The sequence below is a fragment of the Astyanax mexicanus genome, chromosome 7 (assembly GCF_023375975.1).
Source record: "Astyanax mexicanus isolate ESR-SI-001 chromosome 7, AstMex3_surface, whole genome shotgun sequence".
Lineage (NCBI taxonomy): Eukaryota > Metazoa > Chordata > Actinopteri > Characiformes > Acestrorhamphidae > Astyanax > Astyanax mexicanus.
The window spans coordinates 30,633,217-30,645,759 of record NC_064414.1 but is presented as its reverse complement, the minus strand read 5'-3'; the positions used below and the strand labels follow the sequence as shown (position 1 = coordinate 30,645,759).

Here is a 12,543-nt window from a genome sequence, read left to right as displayed (position 1 = left end):
TTTCTCTTTATTTATTTACAGTTATTCTCTCTCTCTCTTACTCAGAGAGGGTGAATAAACAGAACATATCTCAGCGACTGTTTTAAAACAGAAACAGGATCTCTGTCTCTCTCTGTGCTGAAGTGTGAACACAGAGACCGGATTCACGGAGATTCGCGGGGATTCGTGTCCCTCCGTTGAGCGTCGCTGCGACTACAGACTGAAAAAACCCGGATTTATTAATCTAGTGTGAAAACAGTTGATGGATCTGAGCTGCTGTGGCTCGGTCTCGACTCGAATGGCCTTTATGGAGGGGGGCGTTTCGGCGGTCTGTCTTTCCTGAACTGAATTTTCCCTGTAGCAGCGTCAGTAGCATGAGCCTGCCTCCATCGACTGTACGGTGGTACTGGCTGTAGTTTTCTCTTTTTTTCTTTTTTTTTTAAGGAAGAAGAAGGGCTCAACATAAGGACATACAACAATACGGAGAAATAAGGGCCAGGGTTCCTCGCGGCGTCGTCTACAGAAATATCTGCGCTTTATATGCGGCGTTAGTCGGAGACAACAGGTAAACTCCTGCGGAGACGGAGCGGAGGGGTTTGAAGGGTTTGGAGGGGAGGAGAGCTCCGCGGATTAGCCGTAGCCCGCCGTTACACGGAACTCACTCACAGTACACACACTCGGCCGTGTAGAAACAAAATGGGGGTCTCTTCACGGGCGGAGCGGCTGTAAATCACAGGTTACAGCCTTTACTGAGGTCGCCCTCGACCCGGCGCTTCCGCAGAACCGCAGCACACCGCGTTCTCCGTCGTGTAAAGCGGCGAAGTCACAGCCTGGGCCTTTTTTCGGGCTCGTCGTCGTCTTCTCCATGTCGCCCACGTAGCCGGAGCGGTGTCCGCTGCAGCGAAGCGGCGGGTCTGGGTGTGAGGGAGCGGGGAGAGGAGCTGGGGGAGGAGGCGGGTCTGTATTTCACATTTCTGCGGTGGGAGAACTGCCTCACTCTTCTTTATATCTGCGTGTGATTTGTATTTTTTAAGGATGCACGATGCCTTTAAGCGCTGCAGGCTGTGTGTGTAAATGTGTGTGTGTGAGGTCGTTGCGGTGTGAAACGCCTGTACAAAGCTTGTCTGTCACTCGCAAGAGCTCCACAGCCCTTCTTCTCCCCTCCATTCTCCTCTCTACCCTCAGAAACACAGATAAAACAAACACGCTGCTCGACAAGGAAGAAACCTTTAACCTCCAAATAATATCATTATTAATAATTATCCTCTTAGCTAAGCTAAGCTCGCTGTAAACTCCTCGGTTTTCACTGTGTGTGCTGAGCAGAGTGAAATCTGAATTATGAATTAGGTGTTAATGGCATGGCTCGGGTAACTAGGTTAGCTACATGGGTCATGGTAACAGGAATGTGTTGGTTGGCTGATCCTTTAGGGTCAGTGTAACGTTTAACCAACCAGTTACATTTTCTGTATGTTTGAGGTCATAAAAAAAAAGAAAATTGTAAAACCTTATTGTTTTTTTTTTCATTTAAAATTCTGGCATTAATTCGTTTTTTTAAGGTAAAATGTATTCATATTTTTGCATGTATGTGATTTTTTAGAAATCAATATTTGGTGGAATAACCCTGGTTTTTAATCACAGTTTTCATGCATATTGGCATGTTCTCCTTTACCAGTCTTACACACTGCTTTTGAATAACTATGCCACTCCTGGTGCAAAAATTCATGGTTTGATGGCTGTGGTCATCCATTCTCCTCTTCCCCTTTCCAGAGGTTTTCAGTTTGGTAAAAACAAAGATCTCTTATTGGTCTCTTATTTTTGGTTATAAGCTGATCATATGAATTGGGTCAATTTAGGACAACAAAGCCCCCAAAACATGCAAGGTGTAAGCCTCATTGTACTGGACATACAGTTAATCTGCCATATAACATTATAATAAAGATAAATAACAACACCATGCCATGAAGGGGATTAAAATAGTGAAGGAACACTTGTTTTTTTATCCATTTGTATTTTCTTTTCAAAATAAATTCCTGAAACAATAAAAAATTTTTTTTCTCTATTTTCAGATTTTTTCAACTTGTAACATAAATTACAAGAAAATCTACAAGAAAATAAAAAAAAATATATATATATATATATTTTTTTTTCTGACATTCGAGTGTAGAAATAAGCTAAAAAATGTTTTCATTATTTTCAAAGGAAAAATTAAACAACTAGGTTTTAAACCCCAATTTTCTTTTTGAGGATTTACATTATCAGGGACATTAGCTATTTCTAGGCATTTAATAACCTATATACAGAGTCATATTCTGCTGCCAAAACTACACTGCTGTATTTAACTCTATGTCTGTTATCCTGCAGGTAATCCATCCAGTGACACTGTGAGCCAGTAGGAGGTGAGAAGGTGGTTCTGTTTTCTAAATCTACTTATCAGCACATTTCAAACGACTTAATATAGTCCAGCCAAAATAGCTATTTAAGCTTTATATATTCCCAGAAAAAGCATGGCCAGTGGGTCATAGAATATGAAAATGTTAAAATAAAATTTAATAAAAATTCTGTTTTATAAACAAAGTTCACATGCCAACTCATTAATGTTACTGGGCCTTTAATCTGATGAATCATATTAGGCAATATTAAGGCCTGCAAAACATGTTTGTGTTTTGTACGATACGTCAATTATAAGACAGGTTTAACTATATATGTAAATGTCACCATCGCAAAATGGCATCTTACAAGAGACAATAAAGAAAACATGTTAACCTTAAGTGAAAATATATTTTCATTTCATTTACGAAGAGCCTATTCACAATGTACAAACAATTTCAAAGTAAAAAAAAGATTGCAGGACAGCTATTTTTCTTTTTACATATGAAATAACCTCATAAAACGTAATGTATAATGTTATAATATATAACAGTTCAAATATATATATATATATATATTATTTTAATTATTATAATACTTTGTTCCTAGTGCATCTGCAGCAACATGTCGGCCAGAGGAGGGAAAAAGAAGACCACCAAACTGTCCCGCTCATCCCGGGCAGGGGTCATTTTTCCAGTTGGGAGAATGATGAGATATCTGCGCACAGGCACCCATAAGTATCGCATTGGCATGGGTGCACCTGTATACATGGCAGCTGTCATTGAGTACCTGGCAGGTGAGAGCTTCATTTTTTTTTTATATCGTCACATTTATATATATTTTTCATATAAAAAATCTGTACTAGCTGTGAAACAGTTAAGTACTGTGTTTGTTACATAGCAGTAAATAATGTGTTACATGCACTTTATTTATGTTTTTCAGCTGAAATTTTGGAGTTGGCTGGTAATGCAGCAAGAGATAACAAGAAAGGCAGAATTACTCCTCGGCACATCAAGCTAGCTGTGGCTAATGATGAGGAGCTGAACCAGGTACAGTAGCGACTGCATGAAAAAACAGCGTAAAAAATTGACCTTAGCTTGTAATTTCTGTTATTAAGAACAATGCTTTCAAGAACTGTCATCATCCTATTTTTTAAAAGGAGAAATCAGTGGTAAAAGACAGTTTTAGATGTTTTGAGGCATCTGTTGGAAATTTCACTTTATATGTGAGAATCAACAGGTGTTAAATAAAGTGCATAGTGTATGTGTTACTTGTGATAGATAGTCAGTACAGAATAGCACTAAAATAGTCATGTTGTTTATGTGTGCATAGGTTTATTATACAGTTGTAAAGAACTCCACAGTAGTACACACTGTCTCAGTTAAACTGGCTTTCCCATTGTCTGTGCTTGCACATACAGTTTTTTATTTTCACATAGAAGCACAAATATATGCAGAGTGCAGCTAAGAACCCCATAGGAGTTCAGAGATATTATTAATAATTAATTATGTCTTTGTCACATGGGGCAAGACATCTCATATGTCCTAAGGTAGCTTACTAATATCACTTTAGCTTCCTATAGGTCAGGTATCAGTCCAGATATACAAGACACATACACATAAGGCCACATAAAACCACACAAACACTATAATTGGGCAGGAAAAAAAAAATATTTTAAACCATTAATTAGTAGTAGTTAGTAGCTTGGTACATTCCTACTATCTATGTATTCTTAAGACAAGCTGTATTTTTTGTGTTTATTTTTTATGCAGCTGCTCAGAGGGGTGACTATCTCTAATGGTGGTGTTTTGCCTCGTATCCATCCTGAGCTGCTCTCCAAGAAGAGAGGAAGCAGAGTGAAGGTTGACTCTCAGGCGATCACCCCAGAGAAGACGGAGAAACAATCCAAGAGCAACAAGAGATCTGCCAAAAAGGGCAGAGGAAAACCAGGCCGCAAACCCAGGGTCAGTCCAGTACTGTCTTCTCTCTGAAAGCCCAAAACTGACCAAAGAATACACTGTCACATTTCTGTTTTTGTATGATTGTCATATCTCAGTACAGAATTTTTGGACTGTTGTATTTTGTGAGGAACTCAATCCTCTCTTTGTTAAAATGTTGCTATTTTTTGGATGCAGAAGACTACAGAGAACGACAAAGATGGATCCAACACAGTGGATGATGGACCAGGAGAGGGATTTACTATTCTCTCAGCGAAGAGTTTGTTCCTGGGACAAAAGGTTTGCATTAAATGGTGGATTTTGTGATTGCACTCGTCTTTCACAGTGCACTTCATTTATGTTTGTATGGTGAAACATTAATACACTGGATATGATACAATACTGATACAATGATACAATAAGAGGCTAACATCTCTTACCTCTTTATTTTTTTTGTACCAGTTGTCTCTTACAGAGAGCGAGCTGAGCAAGATTGGAAACATCAAAGTGGAGGGAATTATTAATCCCACAAATGCAGATATTGATCTGAAAGATGGAGTTGGTAAGTGGACAACAGCATGGTGATTATGATCAAATTTATGAGGAGCTTATAAAATGAAATGCACCTCAGCTATAGAAATATATCTCCAAGCGTAGATTCAGATTTCTGTTTATTGCTGTAGATAATTGCTGTGCACTGTTTGCACCTTCTTCCTGTGTGATACAGGGAATGCCCTGGAGAAGGCTGGGGGGAAGGATTTCCTGGATGCTGTGAAAGAACTGAGGAAATCACACAGTCCTTTGGAGGTCGCGTCAGGTAGAATTTGTTTACCCTGTAAAGCTTTTGTTTAAAGTATAGAGTGATATTTTGTAAGATATTCATGTTTTCTGTCTACAACATGTTGTGTCCCTTGCTCCTTAATTTGCAGCCGTGGTTAGCCAGGCTAGCGGTATGGCAGCACGTTTCATCATCCACTGCAACGTCCCGCAGTGGGGCTCTGAGAGGTGTGAGGATCAGCTGGAGAAGACCGTGAAAAACTGCCTCTCTGCTGCAGAAGAGAAGAAGCTCAAATCTGTGGCCTTCCCATCTCTGCCAGCTGGAAGGTGAGATTTCAAAACAGCAAAAACTGTTTTTTTGGGTTTTTTGGGGGGCGAATATTTATTTGTAAATCTCATTTAGATTTAGCTGTAGAATTAGCCTTTTTTCTCTACTGGGGAGCAGCCAGAGAGATCGTGATTACCCTCATTTATGTTGCTATCAGCAGTTGTATACAATAACAATAAATCTCTTGTTGAGCCAAAAGACAATTTATACCCATCATTAGATCTCACTGCTGTGTGACTGATAAACGCTAGCTAGATGATTAGTTTATTTGATGGAAAGACGGCATGGGCAGTTGCAAAGACTTTCTGCTTCCAAACAAGCAACGTGAGTTAATGCAGCTCAGCTCTCCATATACCACTGTATTAAATCCCTAAATCAATCTTTTCTCATGAGCAGACATTTTTGCATAACTCAACATTTTTGTTACTGAGGCTGTTCCTGAGGCAGCTTTACCTAAGGGTATATCAGAAATGCTGAATGGGCAGCTCTCAGTAAATATGGGATTAAACTGGGAATGAAACTACAGCCCATGAAACTACTTGACCACTGAGCAAGCAATCTGTTTCCACCATCATTCACATTAGGGAAGGCCACGGTGTTTAATGTGGTAAAGTGGTCATAGGCTGGTGTTCACTGAAATGAGTACAATGAATGCTTTCTAGTGAGCTCTGGGTAATCATATGATGGGAAAACTGAGTTTATGTGAGAAGGTTAATAATTTGATGTTTGCTTTGCAGCCATACATACATATATATGTAATTGGCACTTGGCACACAGTTTTTATACAAATATATAAAGCTACAATATGATCATCAGCTAAAAAATAGATGAAGAAAATATACATTATTGAATGTCAGTTCACTTTGAAAGTGTTTTGTCAGCCTCTCACAGGTGCTGTGTTGCACACTGTTTGTATATTTCCGGTACCACAGTCTGTATCCACGCAGTCACACTGCAGATTAATCAGAGTTGACATACACCTCGCCATCATATTCTTTAGTTGCATTTTTTTTTTAGACCTTACCCCGATCTAAGAAATTGGAGTATGCAGTTTACATGACTACAGTATTTTACGGACTATAAAGTGCACCCTATTATAAGACAAACTATCAATGAACATCTATTTTCTGGTCTGTTTTCATGAATAAGGTGCATTGTAAATGACAGTAGTAAAGAACAAAGGTGTTGCCATGTTTTTCTTCTAATGGGGAAGCAGAAAGAAGCGCCCAAGTAAACAAAACTGTAAAAAATGTGTAAAGCGCCTCTGTTTATTTACAGTAATCTTAAATTACAATGTTTGCACCAGCACAGTTAGCAGCAGCGCTAGCCTGGTAAGCAGTGCTTACTACTAGTAAATGCCGCCCAACAGCACTACACTAAGTAACCTGAGTGTTCCGGTAAGCCTGGGTGCTATTAGCTAGCGGTTTGTCCCACGTAGCTTGTTTTAACACAGTAAAAACTACAGTCCGATATACTCACCTCTAAACGGCACAAGAGCGAGCGCTGAGAGCTAGAGCTAGCATAGTGGCTAATGCTAACTTGTAGTGGCCTTACTGCTCCTTACAATCTGGCTGGTAGAATTCTTACATAAGGCGCATTGGATTATAAGACGCACTGTCAATTTTTGGGACAATTAAAGGATTTTAAGTGCGCCTTATAGTGCTTGAATGAATAGTCAGACCCCTGCAAAAATCTGATAATAAATTGGTTTATGAATTGCACGTAAACACACTTAAATATTTCTTGTTTTTCAATCTTTTTCAGAAATGGTTTCCCAAAGCAAACTGCAGCCCAGCTGATACTGAAGGCCATTTCAAACCATTTTGTTTCCGCAACCACCTCCTCACTGAAGAACATTTACTTTGTGCTCTTTGACAGTGAGAGCATCGGGATCTATCTGCAGGAAATGGCCAAGATGGACAGCAAGTGATCAGCATCGTCCCACCGCGGGTTTGTTGTGTTTTTAGGTTTCATAGCCTGGATGCTAGTCTGTTTAAATGTTCTTCAGATGAATCGTCTGTACCTCATAATTTTTTGGTCATTGAAACAAATTTGAATTGGCAGAAATTAGCATCCAGGCTATCAGCAGCAGCAAGCAGGTGGTTTTCCCAGTTCGTATAGCGAGACTGAAGGTACTATAGGTATATTCAGAACAGAAGGTGTATAAACAAGGCTGTTTGTGAGTGAAGTACTGTACGCATTTATGTTACACTGTTCTCCTTTATGGCACCAGTTCAAGTAGATAAAAATTAATTTTTGCCATTTCTATTCTTAGACTGATCTTGTTTTTACATTCCATGTTGTACAAAGACTTTTGACCATTGTTTTGCAGCTAGATTCCCTGTGTAGTTTCTGATACAGTTAGTTTACTAAGAAAAAGTGTTTCTCATTCTGATTTGAAATAAAACCAGATGTTTTACACCATACATCAGGTGTAATCACTGAGTCGTTCGTGGTTGAGTTTCTCTTTGGGATTGAATCGGTTTAGTTATTTAGTTATGTTTGCAGTTGAACTCACACAGTTTTACAGCTTTAAGCACACAAATAAAAATTAATTTAAAGAGCTACATGCTCAGAGTTTTTAGTGAGCAAATCTTTTTACAGTATAAGAAGGGATTGACTGAACGGTCAGAATGGAAACCAGTGAACATCTGCCCCAAAAACGATTATAATTAAGGGTGTGACGAGATATCGTGCCACGAGATCTCGCGAGATTAAATGTGACGATATTTCTCATCAAGCTTAAACCTCTCCTGCGGGAGAAAAAAAAAATACAGTTTAGTGTGGACTTTTTAAGAGGGATCTGACAACCCAGTAGCAGCGCGTGTGAGAGCAGCTCTCAGCAGACCCAATGCGGACCCAAACCGATAAACTACTGAGAAGGATTTAATTGTGCGGCGCAGTAAACTCACAGACCAATCACGTGTGGGGTAAGATCACCAAACGCTCTCTTCAGTCTATCAGATCTGTGCAGACGCGGTAAGGAAAAAAATAAATAAACAAACACACCACTCCTCACGCGGGATCGAACCCGTGTTGTCAGGGTCACGGTCGTGAAAAACCGCCTTTATAAGGAGATAGGGAGCCCGAGAACGGGCGGAAACTAGTCACGCTGAGCGCGACAGACAGACAGACAGGGGATTAATGTAAACAAATTCTGTCCAGAGAGGCATTTCTTCTTCTTCTATATTTTTACATCATTCAGTTCAAACAACCTTACAGGATATAGCACTTAAGTTAATTATTTAATATAATTAAATACCCCTGATATAGAAGATGCTTCTGCTACTATTAAGTTGTATGTCTGGCTGCATTTTGGCTCCAGTGGAAACAATAAACGGTAACAGAGTGACCAACAAGACACAAACCATATATATAAATACTGTAAGTAAATCCTACAAGTGCCTGTTTCATAGGCAGTTGTACTAATCCCTTAGCTCTGTACTGTATTTAAAAATGTTCTGTCTCTGTTTGCACTTCAAGCATAGTCTTAATCTAACTGGTTATGTTTCTGCATAGTTAAATTACAAGATATTTAGGAGAAAAAAAACTACACAAACCATAGTCTTAATATGACTGGTTGTAGTTTGCACTATATAAGACCTAGAAAAGTTGTATTTTTATTTTTTATTCTTATTTTTATTCCTTAAAGAATCAATGTGTGAGAGAAACCAGTCTGTTAAGTTTGTGGTATATGATTTTGTCCAAAAAAAAAAAAAGTTTTTAAATATCGTCTCGTCTCGTTATCGTGAACCCAATATCGTGTCTCGTCTCGTGGTATTAGTGTCTCGTCACACTTCAATTATAATACAATTATTATGTTTTAATTTAACAAATCAGACTGAATGAATGGAAGTAAATGTAATAAATATGTATGTGAAAATCTGAGAAGGTATAAATGTCACTTTGTGCAAAATGGGCACATTGCAATCAACAAGATATTGATGTGCAACAAAGGGAATAAAGAGTTCACTTACTTCTCATGCAAATTTTGCTACAGCGTGTAATTAAATGACACGTTTACTTTTAAAGACAAAAATCACCACACAATCTGTTTTGTTTACCATATATTTATTACATTGTAAAAAGTACATTTTATTCATATATATATTTACAGAATTTCCTGTCGCCTATAGAATTAGTGCCTGATCCTTCTTAAATGCAGTACAACAAAAGCACTTAAACTTTACTGGGGGAGAAGAAAAGAAAAGGCATCCATCTCTCCACTGCGCTTAGCTTTGTGCAGCCAGTGTGTCCTAACTTCAGAGAAAGCAAATGATTCCTGAATGATTCTGAACTTCAGCTGCTCGAGAGATCGTCTTGATTATTCCAATGTAGTACACGAGTACTGCGAGAGGACACAACCAAGCCTACTGTAAAAAAAATAATAATAATAGTAATAGTAATTAAAGATTTATATTCTATTTATTTTTCTCATATAACGAATGGAAGGCTGAACTTTGATCAGGCCTTAAGTGACCTACTGGAAAAGCCTACAGCTGAAAACCTAAATAAAATAAAAATTAAAAGACCTTTGAGCTACATTAATGTTGGAAACTGGGTACAATTCAAACAATGTTCAATCGCTCAAAGAAAGAATCTGAATGGATAAAACTTTGATGTCTGCATCTCTGAAGGTTTATTAATATAAAAAGAATAATTTCTCTTTGAAAATGTGGATTTTTTAAAATAAAGATTCAAGGATTTGCAGCATTTAAAACTCAATGGTCACAGTTAAACTTTGAATTACACCAATATGAGAAACAAACTAATGCACGATGTGACCTCAACACTGGACTCGATTCACAAAATCTCTTTTAAGACCTTTCAGGAGATTAAAAATAAAAATAAACTATAAAACCTGACATGCAGATCTCTGCTGACAGCACATTCAGTCACTTAAGCCATCTTTTAGATGCACTTAACATAAGGACAAATCTGGAATGATCTAGATGCGGAAGTTCACTGCCTACATTTCTTATGAAGACATAATGTACCTGCCCCTGGGGAAGGGGACAAACCATATCTGCCCCGGGGCAGCTGAGAAATCTTATCTGCTTCTGGGGCAGCTGACAAATATCACCTCCCCCTGGGGAAAGGGACAAATCTTACCCACCTGTAGGGCAGCTGAGAAATCTTATCTGCCCCTGAGGAAGAGGACAAATTTTACCTGCCCTTGGGGCAGCTGACAAATCTCATCTCATCTTGGGGCAGCTGACAATTCTCCCCTGCCCCTGGGGAAGGGGACAAATCTCTTCTGCCTCTGGGGCAGCAGACAAATCTTATCTGCCTCTAGGGCAGCAGGCAATACTTATATGCCCCTGGGGCAGGAGACACATCACATGAATGTAATAATTTCTTTACTGCCCCGGGGGCAGATGAGATTTGTCCCATGCCCCTGGGGCAATGAAGAAGTGTGATCCTCCTTAAAATCACTACATTTTTGGGGGAACAACTCTTGACTGCATACATTTTCCAGATTCAAGTATGGCAAGCATTTCTGAAGATGGTCTACGTAGAGCACAGGATAGATTTATTTCAAAGCCTAAGAAACCAAGTATTTGGAAAAATATATAAATTATGTTTACTTATTTTTACTATACAGATGAAATTATCTCGAGTGGTGTGATTGGAGTTAGTGCTAGAGCCACGTCTATGGTTTTATCATCTTCCTGACACAGTGCTGTCAGTCTTAGTACCCCAGAAATGAAGATATTTCTATCTGTAAAACAGACACATTCAGTACACATCATGCTGAACCCAAAGAAATAAATTATTTTATATGATTTCTGTTCATTCCAGGAGTAATCTGAAGCACTGTAGTATTAATATATTAAATCTACCCATAAGGGTAGAAATACTCTTAACATAATGCTGATTCAGTGGTGGTCTGGTCCTGTTACTGTAGACCTTGTCCTTCATAATCCAGTTACACATGACTAGTCTGAATAAATATATATGATCTGTGTAAACGGGAATAATGAAGGATAATCAGTTCGACAGTATTGGGGATGTTATACGTGTTTATGGGTATGTTCTGAGGTCAGAAATGAGGAGCATGCAAAACCGTAACCGTTTCTCTTTTGCTCTTCATTTCTTCTTCCATGTCTCGGCCTGATGGATTTGATTTCATATATATTTTTCGTCCAGGTCATGAGGCAAGCAGAAGAATGTTAATGTTAATGTAAAGTCCTCCGTTTCCAGTCCTCCAGGCCAAACTGAAGTGTTCTATTTGACCTCTGAGGCGTCAGCAGGCTCAGTCGGCCGAGGTGGTAGCAGGGGTACGGGTGATGTGGCCTCAATGAGGGCGGGGTTTAGGATGATTGGCAAGGACATGGGAGGAACACCCACCTGCAGCGGCGATGCTAAAGGCTGGAGTATAAGAGGAGACTGGCTGAGAGAGGGTGGGGAATCTGGACAGCTCTTTAATGTAGTGGGTGCAGGTGGGGTGGAGGGGGGCACTGGGGAGGATCTATCAGTTCCTGTAAAGCGAGAGAAAATAAAACATAAAAACAGAGATTTAGTTAAAGTGTAAAGGTCTATATGACTTGTCTATGCATGCTGCACATGAGCATGTTTCTCCACCTCCAATTCTGCAGTGGCTATTAAAAGAAATATTCAGAAAAACAGGTCGATCAGGAAAAGCACTATGTCTACAGTGAGTTAGGTAGGTGTATGTTTAGAACAGTTGTGTTTACACTAGTTAAAAGTCAATTTATTTTTACTTTCTGGACCTGGACTACCCACCTCTGTGTGTAACTATGTTTACATAGGATCTCCGGTGGATTTGCCATTTTACAGAAACTCTAAGACTAGGTCAGTGTTTGAACTGCACTTAGCAGAGCATTACACATGGTCTAAAGCAGGGGTGTCCAAACTTTTTTTGTTGGGGACCAGAAGGAGAAATATATTTGAAGTCACGGGCCACACTCTGCAATAAAACAAATAATGAAATATACCACTTTAAATAATGTTTTTTTCCTGATTATTTCATTTACACACCATTTTACTTGACTTACTATCTTTATCTTTGACAGTGTTGTGTAAACTGAGATTTTTCAAATTCATGTTTCATTTCATGATGTCTCTTAATATTAAACTCCTTATTTACGGCAACTTTTAGACTCGTTGGCCCGTTTTTCTGCGCTAGAATTG

The 12,543-nt window shown here is 38.9% G+C and overlaps 2 protein-coding genes across 6 annotated transcripts in view; one reads left to right on the top strand and one right to left on the bottom strand.

Annotated features, from left to right (window-relative positions):
* The first annotated feature begins 388 nt into the window (after window positions 1-388).
* Window positions 389-7,833, top strand: LOC103028519 (core histone macro-H2A.2). 2 transcript variants are annotated; one of them, XM_007240354.4, is made up of 10 exons: window positions 389-544; window positions 2,341-2,375; window positions 2,956-3,142; window positions 3,289-3,395; window positions 4,119-4,310; window positions 4,482-4,583; window positions 4,746-4,845; window positions 5,011-5,100; window positions 5,213-5,387; window positions 7,153-7,833. In XM_007240354.4, the coding sequence occupies exons 3-10, from the start codon at window positions 2,971-2,973 to the stop codon at window positions 7,316-7,318; spliced, it is 1,104 nt and encodes a 367-aa protein (XP_007240416.1). In that variant the 5' UTR covers window positions 389-544; window positions 2,341-2,375; window positions 2,956-2,970; the 3' UTR covers window positions 7,319-7,833. The 2 variants fall into 2 exon arrangements, with proteins under 2 accessions (XP_007240416.1, XP_007240418.1); XM_007240356.4 differs by having other exon boundaries at window positions 2,341-2,383.
* Window positions 7,834-9,442: 1,609 nt separating this feature from the next.
* The window catches only part of gbf1 (golgi brefeldin A resistant guanine nucleotide exchange factor 1), a 99,384-nt gene continuing 96,283 nt past the window's right edge, over window positions 9,443-12,543 (bottom strand). For all 4 annotated transcript variants that reach the window (XM_022684820.2, XM_022684821.2, XM_007240351.4 and 1 more), the window contains one exon: window positions 9,443-11,870. In XM_022684820.2, coding sequence (XP_022540541.2) covers window positions 11,617-11,870 — 254 coding nt within the window. In that variant the 3' untranslated portion in view covers window positions 9,443-11,616. The remainder of the gene's footprint in view (window positions 11,871-12,543) is intronic.